The following is a 20,435-nucleotide window of genomic DNA, read 5'->3' on the forward strand; positions in this document are numbered from 1 at the left end:
CAGGTATGGGGCAGACATTTTGGGGTGAAAATGTGGACTGCAAAGAGTAAAGTGTCATCAAAATGAGTGACTAGAAATGGGACAAAAAATTGCCAAACGTTGGGGACGAAATGTTGGGGAAAATAATTTTAATATACATTCTTTACTTCTTTCTCTTTCATTTGACACCACTCAGAGAGAGGGTCATATCTTCCTGGCATTTCGAGATATGAAAAAGACCCAAAATATGAAAAATGACCCGGGTCTTATGAGGAGTGTTACCTCCGCTAGAAAAATTATTATTTTTATAAAAAAATATTCTTTACTTTGTTCTCTTTCCTTTGACACCACTTGTGTGGGCAATACCTTCGGCATTTGGAGGTATGAAGAGGACCCAAAATATTAATAGTGACACAGGTCTTATGAGGAGTGTCACCTCGGTAGGCAAATTATTTTCATTATATTCTTTACTTTTATGTCTTTCATGTTCATTTTACACCATTCGAGGGTCATAGGCCTATACCTTCTTGGCATTTTGAGATACCGGTATGAAAAGGACCCATATCAATATTGACCTGGGTCTTATGAGGAGTGTCATCCCGGTGGGGAAATTATTTTCATGTGAAATTTATTCTTTACTTTTATCCTCTTCATTTGACACCATTCGGGGTCATACCATCTTGGCATTTTGAGATAGGAAAAGGGCCCATACCGGTACATGTATGAAAATTGACCCGGGTATCATAATGTGTGTCACCCCCGCGTGGGGAAATATTTGTTTATATTCTTTACTTTCTCTTTAATTTGGCACCATATGGGGTCATACTTTCGTGGCATTTCGCGATATTTCCATTTCAGACCAAAATGTTAGTCAGTAAGTTTAAGTTAGTAAGTAGGCAAGTAACATTCACTTTTATCGACTGATACCATTTCATGGTTCAGCAAAAACTGGAATCAATAGGAAGTCGTTCCAGTATAGGCCTACCGCCGAGGGGTTAAGGGGTGTGTAGGCCTATAGGGCTCGGGGTCTGAGGGGCTCGGGGTCTGCCGGCATTAGGGTGCTCTTTAAAAAAGAAAAAAAAACTCGCAAACGCAAAATCGGAATTAACTGAAATTTTGGGAATAAGGATATCTACTGAAAAATGTCATAAAAAGAGGATGCTAGTATCACGAAATACTCCTTTAATCATTGACATAAGCCAATACATTGTAACGACTTTCCTTCATCTGCAAACATGTTACAGCTATAAACCTTAAATATTGTATTGATAATGAGCTCTAAAACAAAAAGGTAGTTGACTTTGAAAACTGTCATGTCATTCTGAAAACAAGGTAAGGCTCGAAAACTGTAACCGTGTTAGACGCACAGCGCCCTCTGTATGGCGTTCAACTATTTCATCAACTTCAGAGCATCATACGAGTAGGGGCCTATACATGTAAGAGCATCATTATTATGCGGGGATGAGATGATTTAGGTTTTAATTCGATTTGTTCGGGTTTGACAACTGAAGAAGGCCCTCCAGCTATATTGGTGTAGATTTGTTTTTGTTTGTTTGTTTGTTTGTTTGTTTGTTTAAACGGTCACACCGTGTGACAAACTTGGGTCCTGATGGGACCAGGCTTGGGACAGTCAAGGGTTTTAAAACCCTACCGGGAACCCTACTCTTCTCGAAATTGTCTTCAGTTTCTCGTGCCTCATTTACTCAACTCTCAGGGACTGTACATAAATGAGGCCTGATGGGAGAAGGGTAAAACGGATGTATAGGGAAGAATGTTTGGAGAAAGTTAAAAGGGGAAGAGTAAACAATAGGGGGGCCGCAAGCATTTTTTCGAAGGTCGAAAGGTGGGGGCAAGCGATTTTTGCATGGCACAAATTTATGACGCACTTTATAAATAAAACGCTATATAAAAGGCTCTTTTAAGGTAAACACCGGGGAAAGTACACAATTTAAATGCAAATGTCGCACCCGCGCGCTCACATTATGTTTACAATTTTAGGCCTAGGTTCCTAAAAATGTGATATGTGCAAAGGGGGAGGGGTCGCAAATTGGTTGGGCAGGCTTAGGGGGAGGAAGCAATTTTTGGCAGGTCGAAATGAGGAAGGAAGTATTTTTTGCAGCCCGTTGGGAAGTAATTCCGACCCCATGACTTATAACTATTGTAGGCTACAGCCCCTAAATGCGTCACGGGGACTATTATAGGGCGGAAGATGATGCCAATTAAATTAATCAATTAATCAAGTCCGATATATCCTAGCAAGTTTTTCACTGTTGGGAATCGAAGCTCAGATCAGAAGCGAAAACTCTATAATGAGCATGGGCGTCAATCCGGGGGGGGGGGGCCGGCCGCAGGGGGGACGTGTCCCCTCCACCTTTTGGCCGCAAAATGGCACATTTTTTTGTTCATTTCAGCCACTTTTTGATAATTCAGGCCGATTGTGCCCCCTTCACATTTCAAGCCGGATTACCGCTAATGTCTATGACCCATACTCTCCTTTCAGGTAAAAGAAGCATGGATGGCAAACCCCAGTTCTCTGGTACTAAAATTGCGTTTCACGTGGAATGGAATCATTTATCAAGGAATTTCCTGGCTTCGTTCAAACATGTTGTCATGACTGATTTTAACAAGTCAGCATGTTCTGAGAAAAGAACTTTCTCACGGTTGTTTGAAGGCATACAGAACTCTGATTCATTTTAAAGCAAAGTTGAACACTGATGGCGCTATTTATCTTAAATCTTGTTTGTATCTTTACCGGGGGTATAGACACTTGTAAAATGATATTAAGACATCATAATGAGTAACATAGTAAGAGAACTTTCAAACTACATGAAATAACTACATGAGGAATAACTCATATTACTGGGCTAAATTATATTTAACATAATGTAAATAGCGCCCTCATTTTGAACACAAATATACAGTTTATAGAAAAGAAATTATCACAAAAAGGCTGATAAGGATGAAAAATTTGATAAATTTAAAGTCTAAGTTAAAAAATAGCTTTAAAAAATATAATTTGTGTGATAGCTGTTGGTGTTGTCCAGGTCTAGATTTGAAAATCATGTAATGTTTTGTCTGAAATATGACCACATCAAACAAAAGTTTCCTGCAATCTCTACATAATGATCCATTTATCATTTTGCATATTAATTTTTTGCCCCGAGAGAGCTGGGAAGGGTACAATTTCCGAACGGTATATAGGCCAAAAATGGTGTAAAATGCAATGCGAACTTTTCCTAATTCAAATTTAGTAGTATTAAGGTTATAGCAACTATTTTCAACTGTTGGTAGTTCACAGCATCTTGTGAATGGTAGTGAATTTTGGCAAAAATTGCATTGATCATTTCATAGCGAGTGTATAGAAGAATACAAATATCACAGATATACTGTTGTAGGTCCTGTGGTCCTTGAGTTATGTTGTAAAGAGGGTAACACCACTTTTGTAAAAGGTACAAAACTCATTCACAACAATAAATCAAGCACGTTGTCAAGTATATGATTGTAGAATGAACTTTTGAAGATCATCAAAGTGTTAATGTTATTTTCAATATATTGAATTAGATAATGAAAACCGGGGGGGGGGGGACTTCCATAACGGATATGCATCATGTGCCTCGGGATAGACCCCCTATCGGCTTGTACCTAATGGACCCCCTTTTTTGTGTTATTGTCCTACCTAATACCCCGGATGACCCCCTTTAAAAATATTCAGGTACTCAATGACCCATTTTTTTCTATTTCCTGCTACCCAATGACCTCCTTTTGAATCCCAAAGTTAGGTGGTATTTGTGTTCTCCTCGAGAAATAATGGGATTTTTCAAATTCGATCATCCAATTGTTAATTGATTCAAGTTCCCAAGGTGTCCAAGTTTCTTTTTCGCAGTTTTGGCATTTATGTGTACTCAATGACACCTTTTGGGCAATCTTGTACAATGACCCCAATTTTACACTTTGTTACCCCAATGGTGTCCTTTATTTAAAGTTTCATACCGAATGACCCCATTTTTATTCAGGTTGTGTACTGAATGACCCCATATTTTTGTAATTGTACATTTGACCTGAAAGCCCCCTACTTTTAACATGGCCGAGGCACATCCCTGCCATTCCAGATGGAGTGCCTCTCCCGGGAACGAAAACCGATTTTTTGGCTGCATTTATAGTCTACCCTTAAAGTCCCATTCAATGATCCCAGCGCAAGTGTAAAAAATAATTAAACAATTCCTCAAAATGGTGCGCCAAAATGTTTGTCCCTCATCACTCGCTCAATAAATCGATTAAAGAATCAACCAATCAGTCGATCAACATATCAATCAACCAACCAACCATTCAATCAATCAATCATTCAATCAATCCATCCATCAATATATATATATATATCAATCAATCAAGCGATCGATCGATCGATCAATCAATCAATCAATCAATCAATCAACCAATCGATCAATCAAACGATCAAGCAATCAATCAATCAATCAATCTTTTTTGTGTGTGTTATTGTCCGACCTAATACCCCGGATGACCCCCTTTAAAAAATTCAGGTACTCAATGACCCCCTTTTTTCTATTTCCTGCTACCCATGACCTCATTTTGAATCCCAAAGTTAGGTGGTATTTGTGTTCTCCTCGAGAAATAATGGGATTTTTCAAATTCGATCATCCAATTGTTAATTGATTCAAGTTCCCAAGGTGTCCAAGTTTCTTTTTGGCAGTTTTGGCATTTATGTGTAGGCCCTACTCAATGACACATTTTGGGCAATCTTGTACCCAATGACCCCAATTTTACACTTTGTTACCCCAATGGTGTCCTTTATTTAAAGTTTCATACCGAATGACCCCATTTTTATTCAAGTTGTGTACTGAATGACTCCATATTTTTGTAATTGTACATTTGACCTGAAAGCCCCCTACTTTTAACATGGCCGAGGCACATCCCTGCCATTCCAGATAGGGAGTACCTCCCCCGGGAATGAAAACCGATTTTTTGGCTGCATTTATAGTCTACCCTTAAAGTCCCATTCGATGATCCCAAAATAAATAATTAAACAATTCCTCAAAATGGTGCGCCAAAATGTTTGTCCCTCATCACTCGCTCAATAAATCGATTAAAGAATCAACCAATCAGTCGATCAAAATATCAATCAACCAACCAACCATTCAATCAATCAATCAATCAATCAATCAATCAATCAATCAATCAATCAATCGATCGATCGATCGATCGATCGATCAATCGATCAATCGATCAAACAATCAATCAATCAATCTTTTTTTTTTGTTTCTTATTTTTGGTTAATTTATTTCATCATTAGGGTAAATTTTGTTTATGTTCTGGTTTATAATATCATGATATGGGCTTTTTAGGGGGTCGCTAATATAAAGTCAATAACTTTTTTTTTGCAAAAAACATTGGCAATAAATTTAAATTAGGGTTTGTACCAACCACTTAACCCCTGGGAGGGGAATTACTAAATGCAAAATGCTGATGCGTTTTTTGTTTTTTTAATTTTTTTAATTTTAAGAGTGACAGTAATATACTATTCAGACCCTTCACATTAAATTCTTAGTTTACTGTTTAAGATTTTTGTAAAGGTACGAGGTAACTTTTAATTATCAATTACTTTTTATTTTCTTTATTTTGAAACGAGTGGTCACAGGCCGATATCAACAGTACATTTTGGCAATGCGGATTTATTAATCATATTGCAATTTTGGTTGATTTTATAGATTGATAATAATGCAGGGGTGTTCTTTGTTTGTTCAGCATCATAGTTGGATGATCAAAGTAAGAAAGTAGCAAATTAATGTTATTAAAATGTCATTTAACAAAGAAAATGTCACATAAAAATCAAATAATTAGGCCTAAATATTTTGCAATTCTCAATTTTGGATGCGGGAGGGAAACAGTAAGCTCAAAATCAAATGTAGGCCTATCTATAGATGTGAAAATTTAATTACAATTTTAGAGTGATTTTCATAGGACATTAAAGTGATTTTATATTGCTTGTAAACAAAATATATGCGAAAAAAATCTGCATATTTTTTCTGGATTTCTCAAATAATAATAAAACAAAAACAGAAAAAGAAATGCGGTAAAAATTGTTCTCTTACACCGAAATGCTTGAAGCTAATACAGATCAGATAAGCTTGTTTTATTTTTAAACGCATACTTAAAATTATTTAGCCGAATAGAGCAAAAAGATTATTATTCATCTTGTATGATCCGCTGTAAATAATGAGGAAATACCTCCAAATGGAATCACTGCTGATTCATCGATAAGTTTTATACATATTCAACACCTGCCTTTTGTTATGTAAATTAATCTAACAAGCAGGTGTGAGAGTTCACGGACGCCTCCATTTTCCCAGCAGGGGTAGCATACAAACTCGCTGACTGACTGACATTGACGAATGACGATCCGGTATCAACAAACCACCAGCACAGTGCAGTAGTTGTTGGACATGATACCTTGTATACAGTGAATACCTTACACCACTGGAAGATAAAGGAATAATGATAATCTTGATGGGAATTTAGTGATACCATAAATGATGGCGTTTACTTGTCGAGTGCAATATTTGGACGATACAGATCCATTTGCGAGTACTGTGTTTCCAGAGCCAACGCGACCACCGTCTTATGAATTCAACGAGTATTTGCCGTTGATCGACCAGTTGCCTGGTGTACATAAACTTCTCAATGCACCGCATAAAGTGGGTAGTAGTCAGTGTATTACTAATTATGTACACACGCTTGTATTGTGTTATTTATTATCTTTTTACAGCATTTCTGTGAAATGAAATTATTGGAAGTACTGAGGTACTGCTGACAAGCTATTGCTTTCCTTGTTATTTCCGGGGTTATTTCACCAGTGCAATCTAGATCATCTCATGAGCATACACACATGTATACACACAAGAGCAGAGAACCAGGAAAACTTGAGGCAATTCAAATAACAATAACATGTGTATAAATGGCTATCCCAGTAGTTGTACATTGTTCAACTTAGATGTATTTGGTGGCAAAATATTTCCACTTAAACTCAGTTCATGAATTGCTAAGGAACCTTGCCAAAAACTAGGCCTGGGATAATAGTCAATCCAATTGCAACTTTTATGTTGAACAAAGTATGACTATTAAATTGACTATACATTATGTACTTTATATGAGTATGTACATGATTAGAAGTTAGTATTAGAACCATATTCAACCTAATATTGTGCCTGGCGTGCGCTTGAAATGCAGTTACTATTTATGGTGTTATGAAATTCCTCATGTGGCACAAGACATGCGTCACATGATGTAGACGGCTGACGCAAACTCTGGGGGGGCACTTATTACGTGATGGACACCATGCTCAGGTACAGCGCTGTACTTGCCCAATGCTGAAAAACAACCAAAGTTTTTACTGGTTTTTGTACATGAGCATGGTGTCCACCTTGAAATACAAGTGCCCCCCCCGGTGCAAACTAGTACCGGTACAACAAGTCATCCCTAGAATATTTTCTCAATTTGAATTTTATCCTTTCTACTAGATATGACTGCTTTTACCGTATAATTTGCGTCAATTCCAGGGGTGGAATTTCGGCGGGAGTCCGAGAGTCGACTCTCGCAGAGACTCCCGTAAAAGTCCTATTGCGAGAGTCCATGTGGACTCGCGCTGGAAATGATCTGCTCAGCGAACTTACGTTTAAGTTCAACACGCCTGAAAACTCAAAGCCTTCAAAATTTAAAGGAAAAGTCGCCAAAGATGCAATTGATGACATATATGGAATTGAGAGTATGATGACACATATATTAAAAACTTAACTTTGTTAGTTTATTTCTTAGTTTGTTTGTTTGAATGCATTTTACGTGAGGCCTACATATAATACCTTTTGGACTCCAAGATTGTACAACGAGAATCCATTTACGGGAATCCATGGACTCTCGCAAAACTCTCTTGCGAGAATCCACTTGGACTCTTGTGGCACTTTACGAAATTCCACCCCTGAATTCCCGATGTCATGATATGTGCGCCACATTTTGTTGGCTCCGATTGCCGATTACATAGACAAGACATATTTCCGATGTAAAACGCTATGCACCCAACAAAAAAAATCACCGTAGAGATCCCTGTACATGTACTAGACGCAAACTAAGGATTTACATTGTATTTGTACAATGTAGATTGCTTTGACGACATTTAGAATTGTGTGAAGATTTCATAATTATGTGTTAATCCAATGGCGATGACGTCAAAATTTAGGATATTGTATCCATCCCCTGGAAATTCCTTAGGCCTAGAATATCCTGATGTACTGTGCTCCTTCCCTCCCCGGGATATTCTTCCAAAAGCAAAATTATATGTTTAGATTTTTATTATACCTCAAAACAGCTGATGTGCAAAGCATAATTTAGCCTATTGTATTTTTAAAGCTGTGAGTTAATGCCAAAATATAAAGTAAAAGGAGCACGTAGGAGAATGGCCTGCCGCCCGATTTATTCAGATTTAATAACATTTGAATGAAATATTGACCCCAAAATGAATCCTCGTGAAGTTTCACAATCTGTTTTGACGAGAGTTAAAAACGTACTGTAAAATCAACATTGGTCGATCAAAAGGGGTACCTTTTTTTGGGACTTATTTGCTCATAAAGGTATCCAAAATGCAGGTCTTTCAGCCTTAAGATTTCACAAGATGAGAAAAATAGTAATTTTCCCAATCCAAAATGTTGACCAATGGGGCTCTGAGGATGAGGCTATTATAAGCAATGGGGGAGGGGGGGGGCTTTGAACAAATAACTTGGAATTTCAGTTCTCAGGGATCACCAACTAAGGGGCACTTAGGTCAAATACTGTCTACAGTACATGTACTTGCAGCAGGTTAATCTATCCCTGTAGAATTTTGTGCAATAATGTCATTTCACTGTTTTTCCCCAATCATAGATGGTCAATGAAAGACATCTAACCCAGCAGATACAGGTTGACATTTGAAATTGAACTTCAAGTTTCAACGTTATATGTGCCCATCCACCACAAACTGGTCGTAAAGTCGGCATTTTCCATTTTGAGATGGATTTCTATGTAAAATATAGTAGGAATTTGACCTTTGATGAACCATAAGTTCACTTCCAGATGTCAGATGAAGCTGGTTGAGGTGTCATTTTAAAGCTGAAAGTGAATTCTTTCAAAATCTGCAATAAACAGAAAATGATCGACTTTACTACCACTTCGTGGTGAATGGTCACATATTTCATTCAACATTGAAATATATCAACCTGTGCCCACTGGGAAGGCTACTTACGGAATTAGGGACCATGTAATAGAATTGAGGGCATGATCGATTGTCACATGGGAGCCTCCCGGAGGCAGAGCAGAGCAGAGGGTATTTAAACAATACCCGGGTAACTCTCAATATTTTTATTGAAATGAATCATGTTCATAGCAGAACATACAGTAGTGCTAGTGCATATGACTAATATATTTCTTATATCCCACGGTTTTTGTGTAGCGACTCTTGACCAATCAGACATGAATTTAGTTCATCATAGAATTTAGCCAAGGCATGATCGATTGTTTATGCCAAGAGGCAACACCGAAAGTCAGCCAACAATAATGCCCTAAAATCTAGATACTGATTATATGACACTTTATAGCATGTTGTGCCTGCATGCAGGTATATTAAAATGATTGAGGACCCACTCTCATCAAATAGTGTGCACTACTTTATTATAGATGTCTGGATTAAGCCCACCATGTCAAAAATTCAATCAGATTTCTCGAGCTGTGATCTACATACATTGATCAGATACGGTGCTGGATTCCCACTAGTTGGGCAAATGTCATGCATGCTTACTGCTTAGTCTTTTAGTATTTTATAAGCACGCAATGCAGTGGACAAAATGTCATGCTCTCACCTGTCAAAATTGGGCTATTCCAGTTAAAATCCATCACCCCCAGTGGAAGACATGACCTTATTCTTTCACACAGGGGGTGTAGACTTCAAACGGAATCACCCATTCAGGTATGGTAACTCAATTTAAAATACATACACCCTGTGTGAGAGATTAATTTTCCACAGGGGTGTATGAATTTCAAATGGATCGGCCAGAACAGCCAAATGTCATGTGGTTGCTGAAGAAAGTGAATATCAGATGGACTTTGCATTATAATTTGTATCTGTCGGTTCCTTCACTTCCCTGAGTGTTCTTGAAATATAAGTATTTGGTATATGCTTGAGATGCCTTTAATTCCTATTGGATTTTTTAAAAACATTTAAAGTGTAAAGATCTGTAACTCAAATGAGAGGGCTCCCTGCAAACACAAAAATGGAAATTTCAAAACATAAATGTGTTACTAACAGTAACATATAATTTGGTTTCAATGGTCATTTGAACATTTTAATAACATTTAAATGTTGGGTTACATAAATTAAAGGTTGTCAAAACATTCATATTTTAAAAACATTTTACACTTCAAGTTCAACAACATTTTACAAATGTTGTCAAAATGTCATTGCAAAATCTTGTTTGGCAAACATTGTTACAAAATATTCTGTCAAGTTTTCAAATATGTTTTCTGAATGTTATTTTAAACATTTTATATCCTTTATTGAATTATATCCCTCCTACATACACGTTAAAAATGAATTGTGGGCAGTCCATGCTGAAATGGCGAAAATATGGTACATTTTGGAAGAATAAAGCTTGTGTCGCCCCAATATGAAAAAAAAATCTTTACCTTTTTCTTGTAACTAATTAAATTACAAAAGAAGTGAATTGAGTGAAATTCATTAATTTAATGTTTTTGTATCATATGGCTGATTAGAAACAAGGTATTCTTAAATTGATCAGTATGTATTTTATTCAACAAAACGATTACCGGTATTTAAACATACCAATGCACAAGTGTGTATTCTCTTACTCAAACCTGCACATTGACTACAGGAATTACAAAGTTCTATTCAATTAGTGTAGCTTCAGGGTGATGAATTAGGTTTGTGGAAAATCTTGAAATTTCTTTTTTTACCCGTCATGTTGGCCACCAGATTGCAAGTCCAAGCTTGAACACCATAAACATTGTCTACCATACAGGTGAAAGCAATCATGTCATCAGGCTCAGCTAGCATATCAAATCAAACCATGGTTACATAGTAAAGTAAAGGCACATTCTGTGACTTGCTAAATCAAAAAATTTAAAAAAAAATCACATTTTTGTACATGATTATTCAAGTTGTGTTAACACAGCTGAAAGGTAATAAATGTCTAGTATGGACACTTGTAGTTGCAAACAATTGAATGTGCTTCATATTTATCAAAACTCCTATAATTTTTTCTTCCTTTTTGATAATTTTTCATTAGGCCTATGAAAGTCAATTCCTTGTTTCCCGTTACACAATTTTTCATGACTATGTAGGTGACCATTTCATTTTTCATTATTCATTATTTCATACCATTTCATTATTGCATCTGTTACAGGTGTAAACCAATAACTACTCATGTATACATGTGATAAATCACAGTTTGTAGTTTACAGCTATGTAGTTTACAACCACATGAAGGTGATTGTACAACTATTATCAAAAGTTTCACAATATTTTTTTACGGGATGAGATCAGAGCAGATCAAAAAGTGCGGGACAGAGAAGTGAGTAGGTATTCATTATTAATTCATTATTAACCATATACCATGCCCCTACTGCAAAGAAAATCCCTGAAAATCAACAGAAAGAGATTTATGATATATTTAAAACCACAATTTTTTATTGGTATGTTAAAGTTTGTTAAAAATCAATGTTTTATTCAAAATAATGAAATATTTGGCCAGCAATTGGTTTTGAGCGGAGTAGGGTAACGGGAAACAAGGAATTGACTTTCATTAGCCTTATGAAAAATACCCATTTATGACCCTATTCCTACAAATTTTTATGCTTTTGCTACTTCCTCATTGCACATTTGTAGAGTCACCATAAAATAAAATTTGTGGAAACATTTTAAAATTTAAAATCTGTGAATATCCTTAAAGTAAGTCATAGGGGCACTTATATATCATTTTCCATTTTGTACAAGCATAAAACCTACACTGTATGCCATCCATACTTTCCGATAGGGCAATCATGGCGTCAAAGTCAAACAACATGACGAAGCACAGCGTGGAGGTCAAAATCGCTATGAAATTTGCATTTTGACCAAAAAATTAAATCCATTATGAATGGAATCACCATCACCATATAAATTGATAGCATTATTAGTATTGTAGGGGCTTTGGCATGCAGGTATGCAGGGTAACTTTACTCCAAAGGTATTTAAAAAGCAAGGGGTACTACACCCCTGCCCAATTTTAATGCCCATTTTTGCATTTTCTCAAAAATTATAGCACATTGGTGACAAGTAAGATATGTATATTATAGGGGCAAGGACTACAACTACTGTACTGAAATTTCAGCAACTCAAAGCAAGTAGTTATTGATTTATTGATCAAATAATGGTTTTCCCTCATTTTTCCACAACTGTTGTCTGTGCTGAAATAAAATTTCCAGTGCAGTAGTTGTAGTCCTTGCCCCTATAATATACCTTACTTGTCCCCAATGCGCTATAATTTTTAAGAAAAATGCAAAAATAGGCACAAAATTGGGCAGGGGTGTAGTACCCCCTTTAATGGAATTAATTAAGTACATGTTTTGTAAGTGTTTCTTGCAATATGAAAAGTCACTGAGGGGTGGACACTTTAAATGTATGTAGGGGCATTTAAATGAAACAAATACAGTAATGGGTTTCTGTGATCTGTACTTAGGCCAAGTAAAAAAAAAAGTACCGTAGCGCCCAGGGCGCTTTAAAACAAACTCATTTTGGGTGGGCGCTTATTTTTTACCTGGTTTACCTGATATTTTGGTTAGGGGCGTTTATTAGAGACAAATTTATGTATGTTATAAATGGGTCCTGAGACGTTCTAGTACCGTAGCTTTTCAGATGTAAAAAATGTATTGGAAGTTTACACAGGACTTCTAGTCCTCCAGCTATTTCACTGTATTGACGTCTATCCGTTTTTTCAACATTGATGGTACCCTTTAGTAAATTGAAAATACCCTGGGTGGGCGCTTATTGGGGCATAGGCGCTTATTGGAATGAATACGATACGGTACATATCATCCAGATTTTTTCAAAAATCGGTGAGGAAGGCCCTTATTATTTGTTATTACTTGTTATTTTTTTACTATTCATTTCTGTGTTAAATTGCATTTGCAAAGTCTGTGTCAACAGATCATAAAAACGGGGAGCCCCTAATATTTTTGTTATCCTACCCCTAGCTTGAAGAGAGTATTTGCAATTATGTGTTTATTTTAAAAATGATAACCAAGAACTTCCTAACATGTCTTTTCATTACAACAATTTATTTTAGAAACAAAGTAAAGGAGCAAAGAAGAAAAATAACAAAAATATTTGAAAATCTCCAAAAATCTGTGAGGGCGGAGACAATATACAAAAATGTTATTTATTTTCCTTTGCCTACACAAAAATGTAATACATGTAGTACTAATATTGAATTTCTGCATTTTTTTGTCTTTGATTTTGCAGCTGGAAGACTGTGGATTACAACTTTCTCATACAGGAACTTACTTGGATTTAGAATCATCAATTGACGAGCAGAAAGAAGACTTTGTGGGATTCAATAGAGAGTAAGCACATTCTAAAAAAGTTCTATATCGCAATCTGATCCAACCAGTCCAAAGGTGGCACTTGTAAAATTGAGTAAAAAATAATACAATATCTTTACATGTACTATGGTTTCATAAGGTGAACACAATATTTGCAACCAAGTTTGCTACATATGATTTTTTTCATGTATGTAAGAAGTTCGGGAATAGCACATACTGTAAAAGTGGAAATTGTCAGGCTACATGTGTTTTTCACGCTTTTCACATTCCAAGCTGCTACCGCAAAAATATTCCTTTTGTGTTTAGGTCAATGTAAGGAAACTTAAAATTGGGAATTTCAAAACAAGGGAAACAGTTCAAAATTGGCAAAGCGCTAAAAATAAATTGCACAAAAATTTCTTCTTTTACAGCACACTTGGCAAGTTGACGATGAAAATAAATCTCTTACAATGAATGAATCTAAATTCAAAATTGCCTCCTTTGGCCTACATTGTATTTGTGCCAGGGGGGACATTTCCTCTAAACTTGTCTATTCCCCCATTACCCCCAGCACAACCCCTCCCTGCAGATATCACCTGGTGCTACCACTGCTGGTTGGATTAGATCCTGTTTATGTACTTTTTATTGATATTTTAAAAATCTCCAAGTTCATAAGTTGAATAGATAATGTGCCACACTTTGTGCATTGATCTTCAAAAACAGTGAAACCCAAGTTCAGTGCTTTGTGGCAGGTTGATTGCCTCTGGCCAATTCACCTGTTTGGTATACCTGGCTGCTCTTTTGTCATATTAAGGTTGAGTTTAGGTCCATCCTTTGTGATTAGTTTTAGGACTGCTTGTGTCCAGGATTAAGATGGCACAACTTGTTGACTCACCATGCTTTTGTTACTAAAAAGTTAGCTCTTTAGATGAGAAAGTTCAGTCAAACTGAAAAGCTGTAAAAACAGACCCCAGGGATGTCAAATACTATGGCATTTGTAGTGGTTCACTTCACCTGTGTAAAAGCAAGTGGAGCCCCATTAGACAAGGTCAGTAGAATAATGAAAGGGGGTGGTGAATTTGAAGGGTAAGGGGTTAAAAAGGGGCTGCCCTCCGAGTCACACTTGACCGGACGACCTATTAAATCCCTGGAATAGTGCTATGTTATATCAATCACAGATCATACTCACTATGGAGTATCATGGACCACAATGGCCTCATCCCAATTGCATAGTTCAATAACCTCAATTGAACAATCAGAGTGCAAAATTTGACCTCAAGTTGCAGAGTATGAGTTTCTGTACCCGAATTTTGAAAGGTCATTCAATGAATGTACACATTGATTGAGGTTAAAGAACTGTGCCCTGATAGATGAGCATGTTATGGATCTTAGTGACTGGTCTTGTGTGAAATGATGTATACATCGCAATGCTTTGTCTCATTTTTAGCAGCGGACACCTGCACATGGATGACCATAATGTGTGTGTTTGTGAGTGTGTATCACATTTGAGACCACTGTTTCCTTAAATAACTTGGCATTTGCTTGGACCTGATCAATTCAACTCTCAATATCACGCTTAAATTACAGTCATTGTGTGTCAAATCAAGTACAGGTACCGGTTTAATGTACATGATAGAGCTTTATGCCTGGGGAGGGGGCACTCGACTTTAGAAGTGACGGGTACATTGTATGTGCCTACCAGCTTTCCGAAGTAGGGGCCTATCGGTACAAAATGGGGGTCATTGAGTACAAATAAAATGAAAAAGGCGGGGTTATTGGCAGGGACAGGCGATTTGCGCGGAAAAAAATAGCAAATTGTGCGGAATTACTGCGCGCGAACTTTTTTTTCAGTGCAAATCATGTATCCCTAAATTGCGCGGAATTACGCGGAAAGAAAGTTCCGCGCAAATCGCCTGTCCCTGGTTATTGGTTATAACATTGTGGAAGGGGTCATGGGTATAAAATGTCAAAAAATAGGTCATTGCGTAGAAAATTTTGAAAAAATGGAGCAATATTCTGTTTGTACAATTGATACAAATTTTCCGGAAATAACAGAATTTGAAAGTGTCTGCCTGGCATGGCTCGAAAAAGTGGGGAATTTGGGAAGCTCATTCCCAGGAAATGTTGGTGTTTGGAGGGAAATTCTGGTTTTTGGAGGGAAATTGTGTCTTTTTTGTATATAAAACATGCTATAAATGGTGGGAAGTTTGGCTTGCTTCCCGGGAAATTAACATTTTTTCGAGCCCTGCTGCCTGGTTTGTAGCATATTTTGATGATCCAATTTTCGAAAAAAAGAGGGTCATTGGGTAGCTGGCCTAAAAAAGGGGGTCATTGGGGATGACTTTTAAAAAATGGGTCATCGGGTATATTTGACTTTAGGGCTAGTGACAGGCACATACCGTCACTTCAAAAGTTGAGTGTGCGCACCGGGGCTTTATACTTTATAGTGAATACTTAATTAAGGAAATTGATTACATTATAAATTATAATAATTAGCAGTTCCTTGTACAAATTACTTATTAATTATTGACTGGATCACAAGAACAGGTAACACCCTAACACCTTCTCAAAAGGGATGACAGTTCTTAAAAAGCTGTGTGTTTCATATCCATGGATGTGATTAAAATTCCTGCCATTGAATTCACTTGATAATTAACCTCAACACTAATCAATTAGTCTGGTTTACTTTCAATGAGACCCAGGGAGTGAAACCTGTTCGTTTTACACAAGCATTGCAGCTAAAATTGATAGCCAAAACCTGCACTGGGCTGGTTGCTTTCAATATTGTTTCTATTGTCCGATTCGGCCAGTTAATAATATCTATAGACAATGACGGGAGCAGACCTTTATCATGTAACATATATTCAATTTGAGCTTGAGGCATTATATAGTTTGTATCTAGTTTTACAGTCTGGAAATAGAGGTTGATTGCCTGGTTGATTCTGTATGACCAGGTGTGTAGTCAGATGAAAATTCTGCCCAAGTGAATAGGCAGACGATGCACACAGATTTTTTATTTTGGAGGGGGGGGTAGTTTTGAAGTAAAAAAGTACACAAAATTGAACTTTTGGGAGCTACATGTACATTCAGGAGTAAATACCCATATTTGTGATATTCTCCATAGTGAGCATAATTGTCTTTCATGGGCTACTTTCTATTAAAAAATGTAATTTTCGTGGGCTATTTTGGGTTTTTTCGGAGCAATTAACCTTGCCTATTTTGAACCCTACTATGTAGTGTTTTTGACCTTTGGAAACGTTGAAATGCAATTTTTATTAGGAAAATCTATTTTCTGGTGAAATTTGTGGTGAAATAGATGGTGCTAATATTGTTACGGTACATTTGTGTGGACAAGGAAACGAATGTACCATGCCATGCAATGCACATCGCCTGTTGCTAGCTGCAAGCTGAGAAGACAGCCTACGTACACCTATTCACAGTTGGCACTATCAGCAGGCCAGCCCCTGTGGGCAAGTGATTTCCAAAAATTTGAAGAAAGGAAACCCAAGAAAGCAACTTTAGTATTCAAATTAGGGGTTTGACATAACACAAACAGTTTCAAAAATGCCCTACTTTTGTTTTAGATTCGAAGTACAGGATATATAGCAGGTGGGCCGTAGGGGTCAATGACTTTGAGTTTAAAATAAAGCAAAATACTAGTCAACACAGCTGAAGGGAGTATCCCATTATGCTTTGTGGTACCAAAGTACTGCATGTGCCATACAGGCCCATAACCAGGGGTGGGTGGATGCTCCCCAAATCACCAAAGGCCCCCAATGTCCCCCTTTTTGACCCAAAATGTTCCATTTGGGAGTGTAGCAAGTGAAAAATGGGTTTTTTATGCCCTTTTGATCAAAAAAGGTCCAAATTTTTGAAGAAAAAAAAACACTCTTTCAAAATCCACCCCCTAGTCCAAAAAGGTCCAAACTTTGAAAAAAGGTCCTTTTTCAAAATCGGCCCCAAATAATTCCTGGTTATGGGTTTGGTGCCATATAGAAAATGTACACAAAATCTCTCACTTCAACTTTCAATTAATGAAGGCCTACTCGGTTAAATTAGGGGTGCTTACTCACTGCTTAGACTTTTGTTTGAAAAAATATGACCCCGAAAGTATATTGAGAAACTATCCATAGCTCTCAATGTCTAAGCAGCCCTTTACTTATTTGCAATGGAGCAAGCAGGTACACCGCAATGCATGATGGGATATTCACTTCACCTGTTGTGGGACTTACTAGTGGTAGGGATATAATAATGTGTTATTTTTAATTGTGGGGACATTTATACCTTTATGAAAGGAAGCGCCTTATGACTTGAGGTGAAATGATCATACACCTGAGTTCAGTCAGTTGTGCTATTTAGGGAATATAAAATGTATTCTTTGGTTCTCGTCCCCTCCTGCCTCAATTTCTGGGATTAGTCAGATTTTTTTAAATATATTTTTCAAGACCTTGGAATGCTTTTAGAAAACTGTATAAACTAACAATATTATTAGAGAGCATGGATCACTTTTATGTTTTTTGTGGTATTCTAGGGATTTATTCCTCAGAATTTCACATTTTAAATTGTAAATAAGGTACATCTTTACAATGGTATCAAGTACTTGTGAGAAACAGCCCTGTTCGGAAACTCCGACACCCCTCAAATACCCACTCAAATAGTGCGAGCGGTTATCTCAGATAATATAATTCGCTGCCGTAGTGCACGTTAGTAACCATTAGTTACTGGTTCAAGCCTGGGCTCATACACCTGTTCCGAATTATATGCCATAGGTTTTGTGTCGTGATCATTTCGATCAGTGGTTCGTAACAAAGAAGGTGTGAGCCAGTTGGTCTAGCAACAGTATATTCTAATGTGTACTACGCTGGCCAGCAAATATAGAGGTATCAGAGGTATACAGAGCCTGTACTGTTTTGAGTTAAACACTTGAATGACCAATTTAAAAACTTGAAGTGAACTCAACAATAATTGATTGCAAGTCTCAAATTGTGAAACAGTCCAGCTCACATATTTACATTAGAAATTGATATGCTGAACTTGATACAGTGAGAAAGAGATAACACAAGTATTCAACCTTGCATTGTATTTATTTGTTTGCATTCAATGTGACTTTGAATTGTGAGGTTAAACAAAGCATCTAATAGTCGTGTAGGTCATTGCAAATTATACAAATAAATATCCTACCCTTAATGAAATTTGGGATCATATATGGGCAGTTCATTTAAAAAAATGTATTTTAGGAGAATATCCCGGGGGGGGGGGGGAGGACACTCCCATTGTGGCATGTACACCATCCGCGATAATCAACTTTTGAAAAGCACCCTAAACAAGGATTTAACCCTTGGCTAAAACGATACCCTAAACAGGGATTTTATTCCTTGTATCAAATTTCATACCCTAAATTTCATTTCCGCGTATAAGCAATTGCAATTTTACTACCCTTTTTTCCAATTTTTCATGTTTTTGACACCCTAAACACGGTACGCGCGTATCGTGCCTACCCACGAAAAACTACCCTTTTTACGCGGTTTCATTATATGGGAGTGACCCCCCCTCCGGGAGAATATATTTTGATTAGTAGTAGGGATGCCCACTGTACATACAGTTTCCACTAGAACGATTTTTCATTTACTGTGTGCGTGCACTCACACACGTATTGTCTATGGAGAAACTGATCGATACAAGAAATCCCAGGCCTGTTAAATGGCGTACATACATGTACTTGTTTTTGATCCAAATGTAGGCCTATATCAGGGTGTTTCAAGAAATTCCTGATTCCACCGGAAAACATTAACCAAACTTTTTCCTGATTGGTCAGTAAATAGAGAGGACCTTCCTTCATGCAGAGATCAACTTTTTTAATGAAAAATTTAATGAGATGAGAACTACAACAGGTTGAAGTGACACCATTCCGTGCATCAGGTGTTCAAACGCAATTATTTCCGAATTTGGAGTGAATCAGACAAGCAAACTTACATAGTCATAAAATGTAACTATTTTTGAAGACAAAATGTACAGGATGTTAAGAAATTTAAGAATGTTTAAGCCTAACGCGGCCCATCTCAAATCATGCACTTCTCACTACCATGTCCATTTCATATGCTATCCATCATGGCTTCCATGCACACACAGTGTATTGATCAATGTATTAAAGATAGCCTTTGAGTTGGAGCAAATTTCTCAAAATTGGTAGTGATTAATATTACCAAACTTATGCCATGATGAAATATAATAATTTTGAAGATAAAATGTGCTGACCGAAAAAGATTGAACCATGTTTAAGACTACCGCCATTCATTTGAAATAATGCACTTATTGTTCATCTCCTCTATGGAGATATTTTCCATGGCGGCCATCTATGATCATGCTTGCGGTTTCACCAAACAAACCATGGGTTTTGAGGTCTTATATTTTTGTTGTATGTCAACAAAATCGATTAAATTTTCAGGATGATCTTATTTTCATGTTGTTATAAGCAAATATAATGTTCCAGATAACGCTAGTTAATAAATACATTAAGAAAAAGTACCTTAAAATTGCACTTTCTGTTAGTAATCCTTTTGGACTTTAACTTTTAGCAGCCCTATATAAAACCGTAACACTCAAAAGGCCATATCTCTGGAATGAAACGTCCGATTAAGATTATTTAAACGCCAAAATGTTTCTTTCATCAATTACCAGCCAATATGTTAGGTCTGAATCAATTTAAAAGTACTTCAAATTTTAGTGGACATGCCTATTAGTAGACATAAAGATATGTGCATCTAAAACCAGAACGTCCTTTACAATTAGGCCTGTTAAATTGACACATGATTTCTAATTCAATACTTTGTTGGGGAAAAAATACG

General features: G+C 36.8%; 1 protein-coding gene across 5 annotated transcripts in view; it reads left to right on the plus strand.

Annotated features, from left to right (window-relative positions):
* The window catches only part of LOC140135721 (uncharacterized), a 193,470-nt gene that overhangs the window by 35,991 nt on the left and 137,044 nt on the right, over positions 1-20,435 (plus strand). For all 5 annotated transcript variants that reach the window (XM_072157316.1, XM_072157318.1, XM_072157319.1 and 2 more), the window contains exon 2: positions 13,532-13,632. In XM_072157316.1, coding sequence (XP_072013417.1) covers positions 13,532-13,632 — 101 coding nt within the window. The remainder of the gene's footprint in view (positions 1-13,531; positions 13,633-20,435) is intronic.

This window comes from Amphiura filiformis, chromosome 16 (genome assembly GCF_039555335.1).
Source record: "Amphiura filiformis chromosome 16, Afil_fr2py, whole genome shotgun sequence".
In the NCBI taxonomy this organism is placed as follows: Eukaryota; Metazoa; Echinodermata; class Ophiuroidea; order Amphilepidida; family Amphiuridae; genus Amphiura; species Amphiura filiformis.